The 14,933-nt window shown below is 37.3% G+C and overlaps 1 protein-coding gene and 1 pseudogene across 16 annotated transcripts in view; one reads left to right on the plus strand and one right to left on the minus strand.

Annotated features, from left to right (window-relative positions):
* The window catches only part of LARP1B (La ribonucleoprotein 1B), a 92,340-nt gene that overhangs the window by 72,684 nt on the left and 4,723 nt on the right, over positions 1-14,933 (minus strand). For 13 of the 15 annotated variants that reach the window (XR_013813512.1, XR_013813513.1, XR_013813514.1 and 10 more), the window contains exons 2-5: positions 10,218-10,276; positions 9,734-9,793; positions 7,866-8,040; positions 2,636-2,776 (exon numbers count right to left, since the gene is read on the minus strand). Coding sequence is in view for 10 of the 15 variants with exons in the window: in XM_079770659.1 (XP_079626785.1) it covers positions 2,636-2,776; positions 7,866-8,040; positions 9,734-9,793; positions 10,218-10,276 (435 nt within the window). In the remaining 5 variants the exon portion in view is untranslated. The remainder of the gene's footprint in view (positions 1-2,635; positions 2,777-7,865; positions 8,041-9,733; positions 9,794-10,217; positions 10,277-14,933) is intronic. The other 2 variants (XM_079770660.1, XM_079770662.1) reach the window with 2 other exon arrangements.
* LOC307099310 (large ribosomal subunit protein uL15-like) lies at positions 9,801-13,763 on the plus strand (annotated as a pseudogene). Its single transcript has one exon. The product of its transcript is annotated as a large ribosomal subunit protein uL15-like (transcript).

The following is a 14,933-nucleotide window of genomic DNA, read 5'->3' on the forward strand; positions in this document are numbered from 1 at the left end:
TAGTAAGCCTATTTTTATTTTTTTCATTCTTACCTAAGGATATTATTTGAGAGAGAGGATATATATATATATAGAGAGAGAAAGGCAGGAGGGGCTAGAGGAAAAGAAACATCCATTGGTTGCCTCCCGTGTGTGCCCCGACTGGAAAATGAACCTGCAATTTATATGCCATAACTGGGAATCAAACCCGCAACCTTTTTGGTGTATGGGATGATGCTCCAAGCAACTGAGCAACCTGGCAAGAGCCATAGTAAGTCTATTTTATGATATACCGTAGTATACAAGCGAAACATTTTTGTAATTTCAACACAATTGTCATAATAAATTTACGATGTAATGTCCCCTAGTCTGTCAATTTTGTTTACATATTTGATCATGACCCAATACATCAATTTTATTATGCATCTTATGGGTTGCAGTCTAAAGAAATTACCCTAGAGAACCTCCTATATACATTTACTGGAAAACATGCATAAAAATGTTCATGACAGCACTTTAATATCAAAAAATGGATAACAAGCCGAGACCGGTTTGGCTCAGTGGATGGAGCGTCGGTCTGCGGACTGAGGGGTCCCAGGTTCGATTCCGGTCGGGGGCATGTGCATTGGTTGCGGGCACATCCCCGGTGGGGCGTGTGCAGGGGGCAGCTGGTCGATGTGTCTCTCTCATCGATGTTTCTGGCTCTCTGTCCCTCTCCCTTACTCTCTGTGAAAAATCAATAAAATATATTTTTAAAAAAATGGATAACAATTCAAAATGTCCACCAACAAAACAGAATTTGTCAAATAGTGAAATACCCTTTAGCAGGTGGGAATAAAAAAAAAGAATGAATCACAACAATACAACCAATATGTATAAATGTAAAAAAAATTAAGTAAAGCCCTGGCCTGTGTGACTCAGTTGCTTAGAGTGTAGTCCCGATTCCTGGTACCCCAGGGACTGCGTGGGAGGCAACCAATCGATGTTTTATTCTCAGAGTCATAGTTTCCTTCTCTCTCTGAAGTTAAAAAAATTAGTGTCAAAGACTATATAAATGCACCTTAAAAAATTACACTAGGTAAAAAGATTAGTGCCAAATAATATGTAAATGGAGTCATACTGGATGTCAATTTCAAAAACATTAAAAAATATATAACTTGAGGCTTTTTTCTCAGAAGGGAGGCAAGTAGATAAAAACTGCAGAGGGCACACAGAGAAGGTAATACTAACATGCATTTTTAATGTTAGTCTTCATAACCTTATATATAGAGGTGGGCAAAAGTAGGTATACTTGTTAGTATGGAGAAATACATAGTACAAGAATAAACTGTTTTTGCATATTCATGAATGTAAACCTACTTTAGCACAATCCTATATTTTCTTATATACCCAAAGTTTAATTTAAAATTTTAATTATGAATATATTATTTTTATAATAAAACATTAAAATGATATATTTGAGAAACTGATACAAAAGGAAAATTTTTATGTTGATAGCTTTTACAAATTTAAAGTCATATTTTGTGGAAAATTGAGTAAATATAACTACTGACTAGATTTTTAAATTATTAACTAGATTTTAGATATGAAGGAATTAATTTTGACTTCCTTTAAAAAAAAAAATTGTTAGTGCCTGGCTGGCATTGCTCAGTGGTTGAGCATCAACCTAAGAACCAGGAGGTCACTGTTCCAATTCCCGGTCAGGGCATATGCCCGGGTTGCGGGCCCCAGCTCCGGTAGGGGGCAAGCAGGACACAGCCAATCAATGATTCTCTCTCATCATTGATATTTTTCTCTCTCTCTCCCTCTCCTTTCCTTTCTGAAATCAATAAAAATATATTAAAGCCTGGAGTACATCAACTTGAGTGCTCAAAGTATCACCAGGAACAAGATAAACTAAGATCATGTGCAGCTCCTTGCGATACTCAGAGAAGAAAACCATTAACTTTTGCAGTATTGCTGCCCAAAATTATAAGCCAATCTGATCATAAAGAAACACGAGAAAACGCAAAGTGAGGTATATCTGTCCTGCAGTCTTCAGAGAAAAAAAAAAATCAATGTTATGAAAGACAAAAGCAAAAGAACTATGCCAAACTAATGGACACTAAAGATAAAAGACAGTTAAAAGCAATGTGTGATCTAGATTAGATCCTAGAAAAAGAGAGGAGGAAAACTGCCTGTGGATATTCACACTGTTATTACTGTTTTTACAACATATATTATGAAGGTATTTCGGGTTAAAGAGGAACAATGGCTGGCGGTGGCTGGTTTGGCTCAGTGGTTAGAGTGGTGGCCCTCAGACTGGGGTCTCGGGTTTGATTCCCAGACAAGGGCACTTACCTAAGTTGCAGTTTCATCCCATGTCCCGATATGCAGGAGGCAACCAATCAGTGTGTCTCTCTCACGTCAATGTTTCTCTCTTCCTCCCTCTCCCTCTCCCTCCTTCTTCTTCCTCCCTCCCTCCCTCTCTCTGAAAATTCAATGGAAAAAAATATCCTTAGGTGAGTATTAAAAAATAAAAAAAGAGGAACATTGCCTGCAACTTACTCTCAAATAGTTTATACTATTCATGGCAATTAAAATAATAAGCAAAAAACTAATAGTAATCAGTAAGACATAGTTCCTCAGTCATTTTTCTCCTAAAAGGGTAACTTACTTCGTGTATCATTTCTCCTATTGTTTTGTGATGATTTATTTGTTTCAGGTTGACACCTTGAGCTGTTCCGGGATCCTGGTCTTTCTTGACTATCTGGTCTTACATCATCTAAGTGGAGTGGTACCCACTTGTGCTTATTAGCTTGAAGAAAACAAAATAAAATAATTTAATGACAACACAATTTTTAATAAAACTGTAATTTTGAAAGGTCTCTTGAAATAACACCTCACACCTGTCAGAATGGCTATCATCAATGAGTCAACGAACAACAAGTGTTGGCAAGGATGTGGAGAAAGGGAACCCTAGTGCACTACTGAAGGGAATGCAGATTGGTGCAGCCACTGTGGAAAGGAGTATGGAGTTACCTCACATAATTAAATTAGAACTGTTGTATGACCCAGAGATTCCTCTTCTGGGAATATATCCAGAGAAACCCGAAACACTAATTCAAAAGAATATATGTATCCCTGTGTTCATTGCATCATTATTTACAACTAGAGGCCCGGTGCACGAAATACATGCACTTGAGGGGGGGGGTGGTGTCTCTTAGCCTGACCTGCGCCCTCTCACAGTCCGGGAGCCCTTGGGGATGTCCAACTGACAGCTTAGGCCCGCTCCCCATGGGGGGCGGGCCTAAGCCATCAGTCAGACATCCTTAGCACTGCGCTTACCAGCCAGGAGCCTGGCTCAGGTCTTCTGGCTGAGCGGTGCTCCCCGTGAGAGCACATTGACCACCAGGGGGCAGCTCCTGCGTTGAGCGCCTGCCCCCTGGTGGTAAGTGCATGTCATAGCAACCGGTCATTCAGCTGTTAGGTCTATTTGCATTTTAGCCTTTTATTATATAGGCTAGCCAAGATTTGGAAGCAGCCCAATTGTCCATCAGATGAGTGGATAAAAAAGCCTGTGGTACATTTACACAATGGAATACTACTCTGCAGTAAAAAAGAAAGGAAATTTTACCCTTTGCATGATGGACCTGAAGAACATTATGCTAGGTAAGTGAAATAAGCCAGTCAGAGAAAGACAAGTGCCATATGATTTCACTCATGTGGAATTTAATGAACAATCCAAACTAACAAGCAAAATAGAGACAGCCCTGGTGGGTGGGTGCGGAATCGAGGGTGGGGTAGTGGTGGAAGGTTTGAGCAAAAAAGAGAACTCACGGGGGGCATGCAGGAGGCAGCCAATCAATGATTCTCTCTCATCATTGATGTTTCTCTCCCTTCCTCTCTGAAATCAATAAAAATAGAATTAAAAAATAAAACTATTAAAAGACTGTATTTTAATTAAATGAGACTTATACACATTGGAAAGCTTGGATAGTGATTCAAAAGAACTTTTAGTTTTAATTCACTATCTAAAATATAGATAAAATATTGATTTATTCAGCATTAATACTAATGAAAGAGGTTTTTCAAAATTAAGTTTAAGTGTAACATGTATCTAACTGCATTTGATAAATCTTGTTAAAGCTACTACTCACATTTTCCTTATATTTTTAACATGTATTTTTACTGATTTCAGAGAGGAAGGCAGAAAGATAGAAACATCAATGATGAGAGAGAATCATCGATTAGCTGCCTCCTGCATACCCCACTGGGGATCAAGACGGCAACCCAGGCATGTGCCCTTGACCAGAATCGAATCCGGGACTCTTCAGTTCCTAAACCGACACTATATCCACTGAGCAAAACCAGCTCATTTTCCTTACTTCTTAAGAGAATTAAGAAATTTAACTTTTCTTGTTGACGAAAAGATAATGTAATTGTCATAATGTAATTCTCAAGATGGCCTATTCGTGGATTCCACAGTTAAGATTTCAAAATCTTCCCTCTTCTGTCCAATATTTTTTGACCAAACGAAGACTCATTAGCAATGGAAACACTATTAAGGTAATTAATGGAAACACTATTAAGGTAATTAAAGGAAAGGGAATATTATTGTGCAACTACAGTACTGATTTCCTATAAAACCTACAACATATGGAGACACGAGTGAAAGAGAATAGGAAATAATCTAAAAACTCTTTAAGGACTAAATTCTATCAAGAGATTCTTGAGCATAAACAAGCCTTTTGTTTGAAGATAAAAATGTGTGCCTGGCTGGTGTGGCTCCATGGATGAGGGTCAATCTATGAACCACTGTTGGATTCCCAGTAAGGGTGCATGTCCCAGTTGTGGGCTCCATCCCTAGTAGGGGCTGTGCAGGAGGCCAACTCATCAATGATTCTCTCTCAGAATTTATGTTGCTATCACTCTCTCTAAAATCAATAAAACATTTTTTAAAAATGTGTGCTTGAGTACATGCAGTCCTCGGGTTATGTCGGACTCGACGTACCTTGCTTCGTGGTTACATCGCCATCTCCCATTTATTTGTGTTTTTTTTAAAATAAATCTTTATTGTTCAGATTATTACAATTGTTTCTCCTTTTTTCCACCCATATCTCTCCCATTTATTTGTAAAAAAAAAAAAGTTCTGTCATTTCGACGTCTGTACATATGTGCTTTATGTTTTTTATTAGTTATTTGCCACAAGTAAAGGTCAGGAATTGTTATCTTTTAAATTTTTTTTACTGTTTCGCTTCATTACTGCTGTGTTATGTGCTCCATATGAGTGATGTAGGTGCTTATGTAGGTGGGTTCCGACTTATGGCGAAAATCACATTACATCGCGCCATAGGAACGGATCTCCGACGTAACCTGAGGACCTACTGTATATGAATCACTAACTATAAACACCCAGATTTTAGTGTTAGCTGATAGTTTTAATTGAAGCAATTAACAAGGAAAACAAATCTTAGAGCAGGATGACAGGTCTACTATCCTATATAATAAAAGTCTAATATGCAAATTACTGAACGGTAGAACGACTGGTTGCTATGACACACAATGACCACCAGGGGGAAGATCAACGCAGGAGCTGCCACAGCGGGTGCGCCACTCAGCCAGAAGCCCTGAGCTGGGCTCACAGCCTCTCCCACCTCCGCTGTGGCAGCACTAAGGATGTCTGACTGATGGCTCCTGGACTGTGAGAGGGCACAAGCAGGGCTGAGGAACACCATTCCCCCTACACCCCCTCCCCGTGCACGAATTTCGTGCACCGGGCCTCTAGTCTATAAGTAACAGTCAAAAAGAAAAGACTACCTGTGTCATGCTTACCCTGCAGCTTAAGGACTAGATAATTGTTAAAATAAAGATCAAGTAAAGTACTTAATACATGATGGATGGCTACTTCCATTATTAAAGAAGTTCGTTGGTGACTACCCTCCATGAATTAAAATGCTTCAACATCTTCCCATGGAACTCAAAATGTTAATCCCAAGTTTTAATCCTGCATAATGTTGACTATGCCTACCTCTCCGATATCATCTCCAAAGTTCACCTTGCCTCAGTTATGACCTTCTGACAGTTTACAGATTTTTTTTCTACCAAAAGGCCCCTGCAGACACTTTTACCTAGGCTCAGAACACATAAATATATGGTTTTACAAAGCAGTTCAATCATGTGTCCCCTAGACACATGAAAAGTTCTGAAAATATGGAAAAGGATATAAAGACAGCATCCTTTTTTCTTCAAAGTATGAGGGCATGGTATGAGGAAAAAATTTGACCAAAATTGTTCTCACTTTTCTCAGAAAAACAGTATCTCAGAACTCCCTGAAAGACAGGGATCAGTTGCAATGCCGATTTAAAAAACAATAGTTAGCCCAGCCAGCATGGCTAACTGGTTGAGCATTGATCTATGAACTAGGAGGTCACGGTTCAATGCTTGGGTTGTGGGCTCAATCCCCAGTGTGAGGTGTGCAGGAGGCAGCCAATCAATGATTCTCTCTCACCATTGATGTTTCTATCTCTCCCTCTCCCTTACTCTCTGAATCAATAAAAATATTTTTTTAAAACAACAGTTATGGCCCAGTCATTGTGGCTCTGTAGTTGAGAGTCAACCCATGAACCAGGTCACGGTTCTATTCCTGGTCAGGGCACTTGCCCAGGTTGCAGACCCAATCCCCTGTGGCAGTCCTGCAAGAAGCAGCTGATCAATGATACTCTCTCATCATTGATGTTTCTATCTCTCCCTTCCTCACAGAAATCAATACACTAGCTTTACACAACTTTCCAATCATGTATCTATACTCATCTCTATTAAGTGCAACTTCATTTCATTCTCACATAAAAAAAAGGAAAGCTTAATAGTTCAGAAATGAATGCTACAAAAACCTATCAGTTACCATTTGCAGATGGTATCCTGAAGAAATCCAAAAATACTCATTGGTGACTGACCACCTGGAAGCAATTGATTAAATACAATTCTTCATTACTATAACTTCCTTCCAGAAAGTAAGACTAAAATGAACATATAGATAAACTAACCTCTCTTTCACTAATTACTTGACTGAGCCTCATTCTCACTGACATTTTCACCAGGCCCACATACTTTACAACAGCCAAGACATGGAAAACAGTCCACTGACAGACAAATGGATAACAAAAAATGTGTTGAATGTAGTGAATGGAATAGTAAGAAGAAAATCCTATTATTTGCAACAGCACAGATACACCTTGAGGGCATTATGCTATGAAATAAGTGAGACAAAGACAAATACTGAATGATTTCACTTATATGTGGAATCTAGAAAAACTGAACTCAAAGAAAGAGAACACAGTTGATGGATGGGAGAACTGAGTGAAGATGATCAAAAGCTACAAACTTACTACTATATAAGTTCTAGTGTGCAATGTACGGCATAGCAACGATAATTAACAATACTGTATTATATATTGGAAAGTTGCTGAGAATAGAGCTTAAAAATTCTCATCTCAAGAAAAAAATTGTGCCCGCTCAGTGGTTGAGTGTCAACCCATGAACCAAGAGGTCGCTAGTTTGATTCCTGGTCAGGGCACATGCCCAGGATGTGGTCTTGATTACCAGTAGGGAGCCTGCAGGAGACAACCGATCTATATTTCTCTCATCGATGTTTCTATCTCTGTCCCTCTTCCTTTCTCTCTAAGATTAAAAAAAAAAACATTTTTTTAAGAACAAAACAAATTTTTTTTTTCAGTAAGAACAAAACAAATTTTTAAAAAAAGAAAAAATATTGTGACTATGAATTGATGGATGTTAAACATTGTGGTAGTCATTTTGCATTATATACATACATCAAATCATTGTGTTCTATACCTTAAACTAATACAATCATATATCAATAAAATGGAAGTTACAGATAAACAAACCTTTCCTTCGCTGATTATTTGACTGAGCTTCATCCTCACTGATATTTTCACCAGGACCATCTAGTTTTGTTTCCCGGGTTTCTTTGCTCTCACTGCTATTTCTCTTTTCAACTTTATCTTCTTTTTCTTTTTTATTTTGTAGTTTCTTATTTCCTTGGTTGATGACACTCTGACACTGCAAAAAGTATTTCGGAATGAAATAATTTTCATGAACATTTTCACTAGCATATCCAAAAATCTGTGGTAATATGCCTAACCTAAATATTGCAAAACAAATGCTAATTTTTAAAATATAAAAAAACTACTTTTCAAAAGACACTGTTAAGAGAAAGTCAAGCCATAGATTGGGAGAAAATATTTCCTAAGTATCTGATAAAGAACTTGTATCTGAAATATACAGGGTTTGGAAAAAGTAGATTTACAGTTGTTCATATGGAAAAATATTTAATAAATACAGTAATCAACTGTTCCGTGTACTCACAACTGTAAACCTGCCTTTGCCTAGCCCTGTATAATGAGCTCTCAAAATGCAATAATGAGAAAACAACTCAATTTCTGAAAAATGAGCTTGAGTTGAACAGATACTTCTTTAAAAAGATACACTGAATGGCAAATGTATATGAAAAGGTGCTTGACATCTTTAGAGAAATGTAAATTGAAACTACAATCTGATACCATTACACACATACTATAATGACTAAAATTAAGAATGAACAGCTGGTGCCATTTTGGGGCTCAGCCCACCTGGTTTTCCAGATGATCTAATAAATTTATAATTCTTAAAAAAACTGAACAATGAGTATTAGTGGTGTGTGGAATAACTACAATTCTCATTACACTGACAGTGGGAATAAAAAGTTTAGTAGTTTCTGAAAAAGGTAAACAAATAGCTACCATACAATCTAGCCATTCTACTCCTAGGTATCTATCTACCCAAGAGAAATGAATGCATATACCCATGCAAAATTTGACATACAAATGTTAATATAACAACTTTATTTGGAATAAGTACAATTAAAATAAGTACAATCAACACAAATGTCCACTAATAGGTGAATGAACAAACAACATTACATTCATACAATACTACTACTACTCAGCAATAAGAATGAACTACAGATACAAATACAACACACATATTTGCAGTTTATTATATCTAATTCATGTACCAATTAAGCTGTTTAAACTAATATATACTACCTACAATTATACACCACACAAATTACAAACAGCAAAGTGCACAGTGTCAAATGAAAACATGTATAACCACACATGCTAATCCTACAAAACTCCACTTGATACAGTATCTTAGAAACATCTTTTGGAGCTTCTTTAATCGTTAAAATTAAAATTCTAGCCCAGCTGGCACAGCTCAGTGGCTGAGTGTAGACCTATTAACCAGGAGGTCACGATTCAATTCCCAGTCAGGGCAGATGTGGGCTCGATCCCAGTGTGGGGTGTGCAGGAGGCAGCCAATCAATGATTCTCTCTTATCACTGATATTTCTATCTCCCTCTCCGTCCCTCTCTGAAATCAATAAAAAACATATATTTTTAAAAATTCCATTCATTGAACACTTATTGATCAATAACATACATATATCATATATGTACATATATATAGTTAGTACTGCAACACATTGGAAATATTATAAATCAGAAAAAACAAGTAGTATAAATTCTGAAACATAAAATGAATGGGCTTTAGATACATTATATGAAAATGGGCAAAACTATGACAAGGGTAGCTGCTGAGTTTTCAACACCTCTTTATTAATGTAATTCTCTAAATTTGAAGTAAAATAAGTTCTGCATGTTGAAATGAGAATCTTTTCCCTATATGGAAAGAAAGCCTTAAACAATACTCACTCCAGTGTTCACTAATTCACTTGGTGTTGGCCAATTCGCCATATCGCTGAAATCACTAGCCTAAGAAGTAATAAATAGGTGTTATGTCTGCAAATTAGAAATTTTAAGTAGAAAAAATATTTTCTAAAGGTGAAAGCAATTTTAAAAATCACCTACATTCAATTTATGCAGGCATTTGCCAAATTAATCCAAGTTTCTCCAAACATCAGAACACTGAAACAATAAGGCCTTGGCTTATGATCTCTAGCACTATTTATTTATTTATTTATTTATCTCTAGCACTATTTAATGACACTGACTAAATTAATATAAACAGGATTAACAGAAGCATGTGGGAGTTTATGTAAAAGCTACAATTCTGTAGTATATTAACTTCAAATTACCATCAATAACACAACTAGAAGAAAAATTCACAATAATCTAAGAACAATGATTTTCAAAATTAATATAGAGTACTGAAGAACTTCTTTGTGTAAAGACCTACCTTGTTGGATTTCTTTGTCTTGAGTTTTCCTGCTTTTATAATTTTTGGGGAACTGAGCTCTAAAACAAAACAACACACACATAGAATTGTTTTTACAATCACTTCATTAAATATATTTAACTAGAGGCCCGATGCACGAAGATTCGTGCAAGAATGGGCCTTCCTTACCCTGGCTGCCAGCACCACCTTTGCTCTGGTGGGAGCCGCCTTTCTGCCTTCCCACGCTGCCCAGAGGCCTGGAGCGGGTAGGGCAGTGCAGAACACCTGCGTCATCGACATGTGTCGTCGGTGCCTGTGTATGCTCGGTGCCGCTCGGTGTATGCAAATTAACCCGCCATCTTTGTTGGGTTGATTTCCATAGTCACTCCAGATTGGCTGGTGGGTGTTATGACAGTATGGTCAATTTGCATCTTACTCTTTTATTAGTGTTGATAAAGTAACCTTCTTGTATCTTGGACACCAGCATGCCATCCAGACTGAGGAAGACCAAGAAACTTCCAGGCCATGTGAGCCACAGCTATGGCTGCACTGACATAGGAAGCCCCTGGGTAATGCTGATGGCTTGCATCATCACAGGATCAACTTTGACAAATATCACCCAGGTTACTTTGGGAAAGTTGGCATGAAGCATTACCACTTAAAGAGGAACCAGAGCTTCTGCCCAACCATCAACCTTGATAAACTATGTACACTGGTTAGTGAGCAGACACGGGTAAATGCTGCCAAAAACAAGATTGGAGCTGCTCCTATCATTGATGTGGTGCGATTGGGCTACTACAAAGTTCTGGGGAAGGAAACGCTCCCAAAGCAGCCAGTCATTGTGAAGGCCAAATTCTTCAGCAGGAGTGCTGAGAAGATTAAGGGTATTAGGTGGGGGCCTGTTTCCTGGTAGCTTCATAACCTTTGGAGGGAAGTTCATAAAATGCTCAGAAGTGCTTTGAAGGGGAAAAAAAACAACAAAAAACAAAGTAACGCCCTAGCCGGTTTGGCTCAGTGGATAGAGTGTCGGCCTGCAGACTGAAGAGTCCCGGGTTCAATTCCGGCCAAGGGCACATGCCCAGGTGTGGGCTCGATCCCCAGTGTGGGGCATGCAGGAGGCAGCTGATCAATGATTCTCTCTCATCATTGATGTTTCTATCTCTCTATCCCTCTCCCTTCCTCTCTCAAATCAATAATGAAAAAAAAAAACAATTAAAAAAAACAAAACAAAGTAACTATTATAATACCAATTTAAGTAAGTGTAGTCATCATCATTCACAATAAAATCCAAAGTTCTGAGACACAAATTCCTAACAAGAAATCAACTACATTTCAGCAAATGTATGTTCAAATTGGTCTTCAGTGTTCAAAGCAAGAGGTGCAAAATATAAAGTTTACTTAAACTGATAAGACTAATCTTTTCTCTAACAAAACACATTAAAAATTAGAAATGTAGTATATTTCAATACAGTAAATTTAGTAACTCAATTCCCAATGGGATACATTTTTTTTTCTATAAAAGTAATACATGCTCATCAAGGAACATCCAGAAAATAAGTCAGAAGTTTTCAAACTATTTGTCCTTAAAAACACACAAATTTGGCAACTATAATAAATTAAGCCATAGCAAATAGGTCCCCCTAAAAGTTTGCACAAAAATATGATGGAATCACCACTTGTCTCTACCTTAAATAAGAGCACAGAAGTGGACAATAATATGTATTATACTGTCTCCAAATGCAGTTTTACACTGTCTTTTAGTTGGCTTCCCTGCCTAGCAAGATACCCAAAGAGCAATGTCATCTACCTAAGCATGACCCACAAAATAGTAAACATTAAAAAGATTAAACTTGGGATCTGCATCTACAGTAAACATAATTTTTCAGCAAAACATAAATTTTTCAGCAAAACATAAAAAATTATGGCAATAACCAAGTCATAAAATAAAAGTATTTGAATTAAAAGCCAGAAGCAAATTTAAGTAAGATACAAATGGTCCCTGACTTAAAACAGTTTGGTGCAAAAGCGATAAACATTAGGCAGAATTGTACTTCCAATTTTGAATTTGATGTTTTCCCAGGTTAGCAATATGCTGTATAATACTCTAGTGATGCTCCACAGAGAACTGCAGCTCCAAGTCAGCCCACACAATCACGAATATAAACAATCAATACTTTAAAGCAGGGGTCCTCAAACTTTTTCAACAGGGGGCCAGTTCACTGTCCCTCAGATCGTTGGAGGGCCAGACTATAGTTTAAAAAAAACAACTATGAACAAATTCCTATGCACACTGCTAAGTTGGCTGCTAAGCAGGACAGGCAGCGGCGGCAAAAACACCCGGCGGACCAGATAAAGTATAAATGTCCTCGGCGGGCCGCATGTGGCCCTCGGGCCGTAGTTTGAGGACCCCTGCTTTAAAGCATACTAAATGTATTTTCGACTTACAATTATCAGTATATAAGCCAATCATCATAAATCAAAGACCATCTGTACTTACCAAAGAGGGATGAAGGACAAAAGTTGAAGATGTCAACAGGAATGGGCTTTCAGGGATCTTGAATACTGTAATAATTCTATTTCTAAAGCAGAATAGTGTACCCTAGCTGGTTTGGCTCAGTGGATAGAGCATTTGCCTTCGGACTGAGGGGTCCCAGGTTCGATTCCAGTCAAGGGCACATGCCTGGGTTACTGGCTCCATCCCCAGTGGGGGATGGGTGTGCAGGAGGCAGCCAATCAATGATTCTCTCTCATCTTTGATGTTACTATCTCTTCTTCTCCCTTCCTCTATGAAATAAGTAAAAAAATATTTTAAAAAAATAAAAATAAAGCAGAATAGTGAATACACAAGTATTTGTTTTATTCTTTATACTTTAGGCACACATATATGTGTAGACATGTGTAAATATGCTTAAGAATAAAATAAAAAAATTAGATACAGTAGTAAAAAATATGGGCAAGTAGGACAAAAAAAATGGGGGTAGGAAAAAAAACAAATAAAAAATTATATTTGCCTGAATATTATCTAGAATTTCACTGAAGCATGTTTCATAAATACTATGTTTTATGAAGTTTTATGGTATAGAACATTTGGGGAACATTTCCCACAGGAAAATTAAAAACATGTCCCAACATATGCTAAGTCAAGTAAATTAACCTAGTAGTTACAAAATACACCCTTATACAAACTATTTGATATAATGAAAAGTAAGAAGGAATAGGCCACACAAGCAAATTTTTATGGCTTTATTACAAACAAGTTAGACATAACTCACAAAATTAAGGTCAGAAATTAAAGATAAAATTATTCTGGCCACATGCAAACAAAAGTAAACTTTTAAATTTCAACACTGAATGACACAATGAAGTTATTAAGAAACTGGAGAGCCCTAGCCAGTTTGGGTCAGTGGATAGAGCATTGGCCTGTGGACTGAATGGTCCCAGGTTCCATCCTGGTCAAGGGCACATGCCCGGGTTGCGGACTCGATCCCCAGTAGGGGATGTGCAGGAGGCAGCGGATCAATAATTCTCTCTCATCATTGATGCTTTTCTCTCTTCCTTCCTCTCTGAAATCAATAAAATATATATATATATATATATATATATATATATATATATATATATATATATGAAACTGGAGAAAAAAATATTTGAATGTGACAGAGTTTATTTTTCTATTGATTTAAAACTCAGCATTATCACATACTCTATCCAGACACTGATTACAACCTCTAGCTAAAAGTAAAGAAGTTGGGGAGGAAGAATCTTGAACTTTATTTCTTCACACTTTTAAAAACAAAACAAAAAGATTTTTATTTCAGTCAATTCTTTTGGATTCAAAAATTTTGGATTTTTGTTTAAACTTTAATCTTTCAACTTTAATTCCTCTATAATGGGGAAATTTTTACATTTAACAGTGGAATCTATAATGCTGACAGTTTATTAATGGAGTATCTTTATGTATACATTGTAACTGGGATGTTGATATGCATTTTTCCTTACCATAATTTAATCTCATCACTGAGGATGTGATAAACTGTGTTGGCCAATGTGGTTGGATATTCTAGGATAGTGATTTCTTAACACTGGTTACTAAATGGTCCTGTGAGTTAGCTTACTTTTCCAAGAGGAAGACTTTCCTAAAACATTCCTGTTACAAAGTCCCAATTTCTCTCTTGGAAACAATTTCCTGATTAAGAAGTTTAGAAAAAGAATTGAACTTTCAAAGCCAGCACTTTTTCCCTTTAAAAGCTAGCTATCCACAGCTGCTCCCTCATGCTGTCAACTTTACAGGGGCAAGCTCCCAGTGATAGAAAAGGGAGGAGTGTGGAGGGGAGAGAACTGCACTTGTGAAATGCCAACTGGGTGAACACCATTCCTCTAATTCCAAGTTCAACATTAGGAAGTCCTTTGAGTTGCTTACTTAGTCCACATCATCAACCCAATCTTTTTATGGTTGAAAGGATGATCATGAGCTTAAAAGCCCTAGCCAGTTTCGCTCAGTTGATAGAGCATTGGCCTTCGGACCAAAGGATCCCGGGTTCAATTCCAGTCAAGGGCACGAACCTTGGTTGCAGGATCCTCCACAACCAATCAATGTGTTTCTCTCACATCAGTGTTTCTCTGTCTTTCCCTCTCTCTTCCACTCTCTAAAGATCAATGGAAAAATATCCTCAGGTGAGAATTAACAACAACAACAAAAAGAATCTGAGTGATCCAAAAAGAAATACAAATGGTCAA

The sequence above is a fragment of the Cnephaeus nilssonii genome (genome assembly GCF_951640355.1).
Source record: "Cnephaeus nilssonii genome assembly, chromosome: 5".
Classification (NCBI taxonomy): Eukaryota; Metazoa; Chordata; class Mammalia; order Chiroptera; family Vespertilionidae; genus Cnephaeus; species Cnephaeus nilssonii.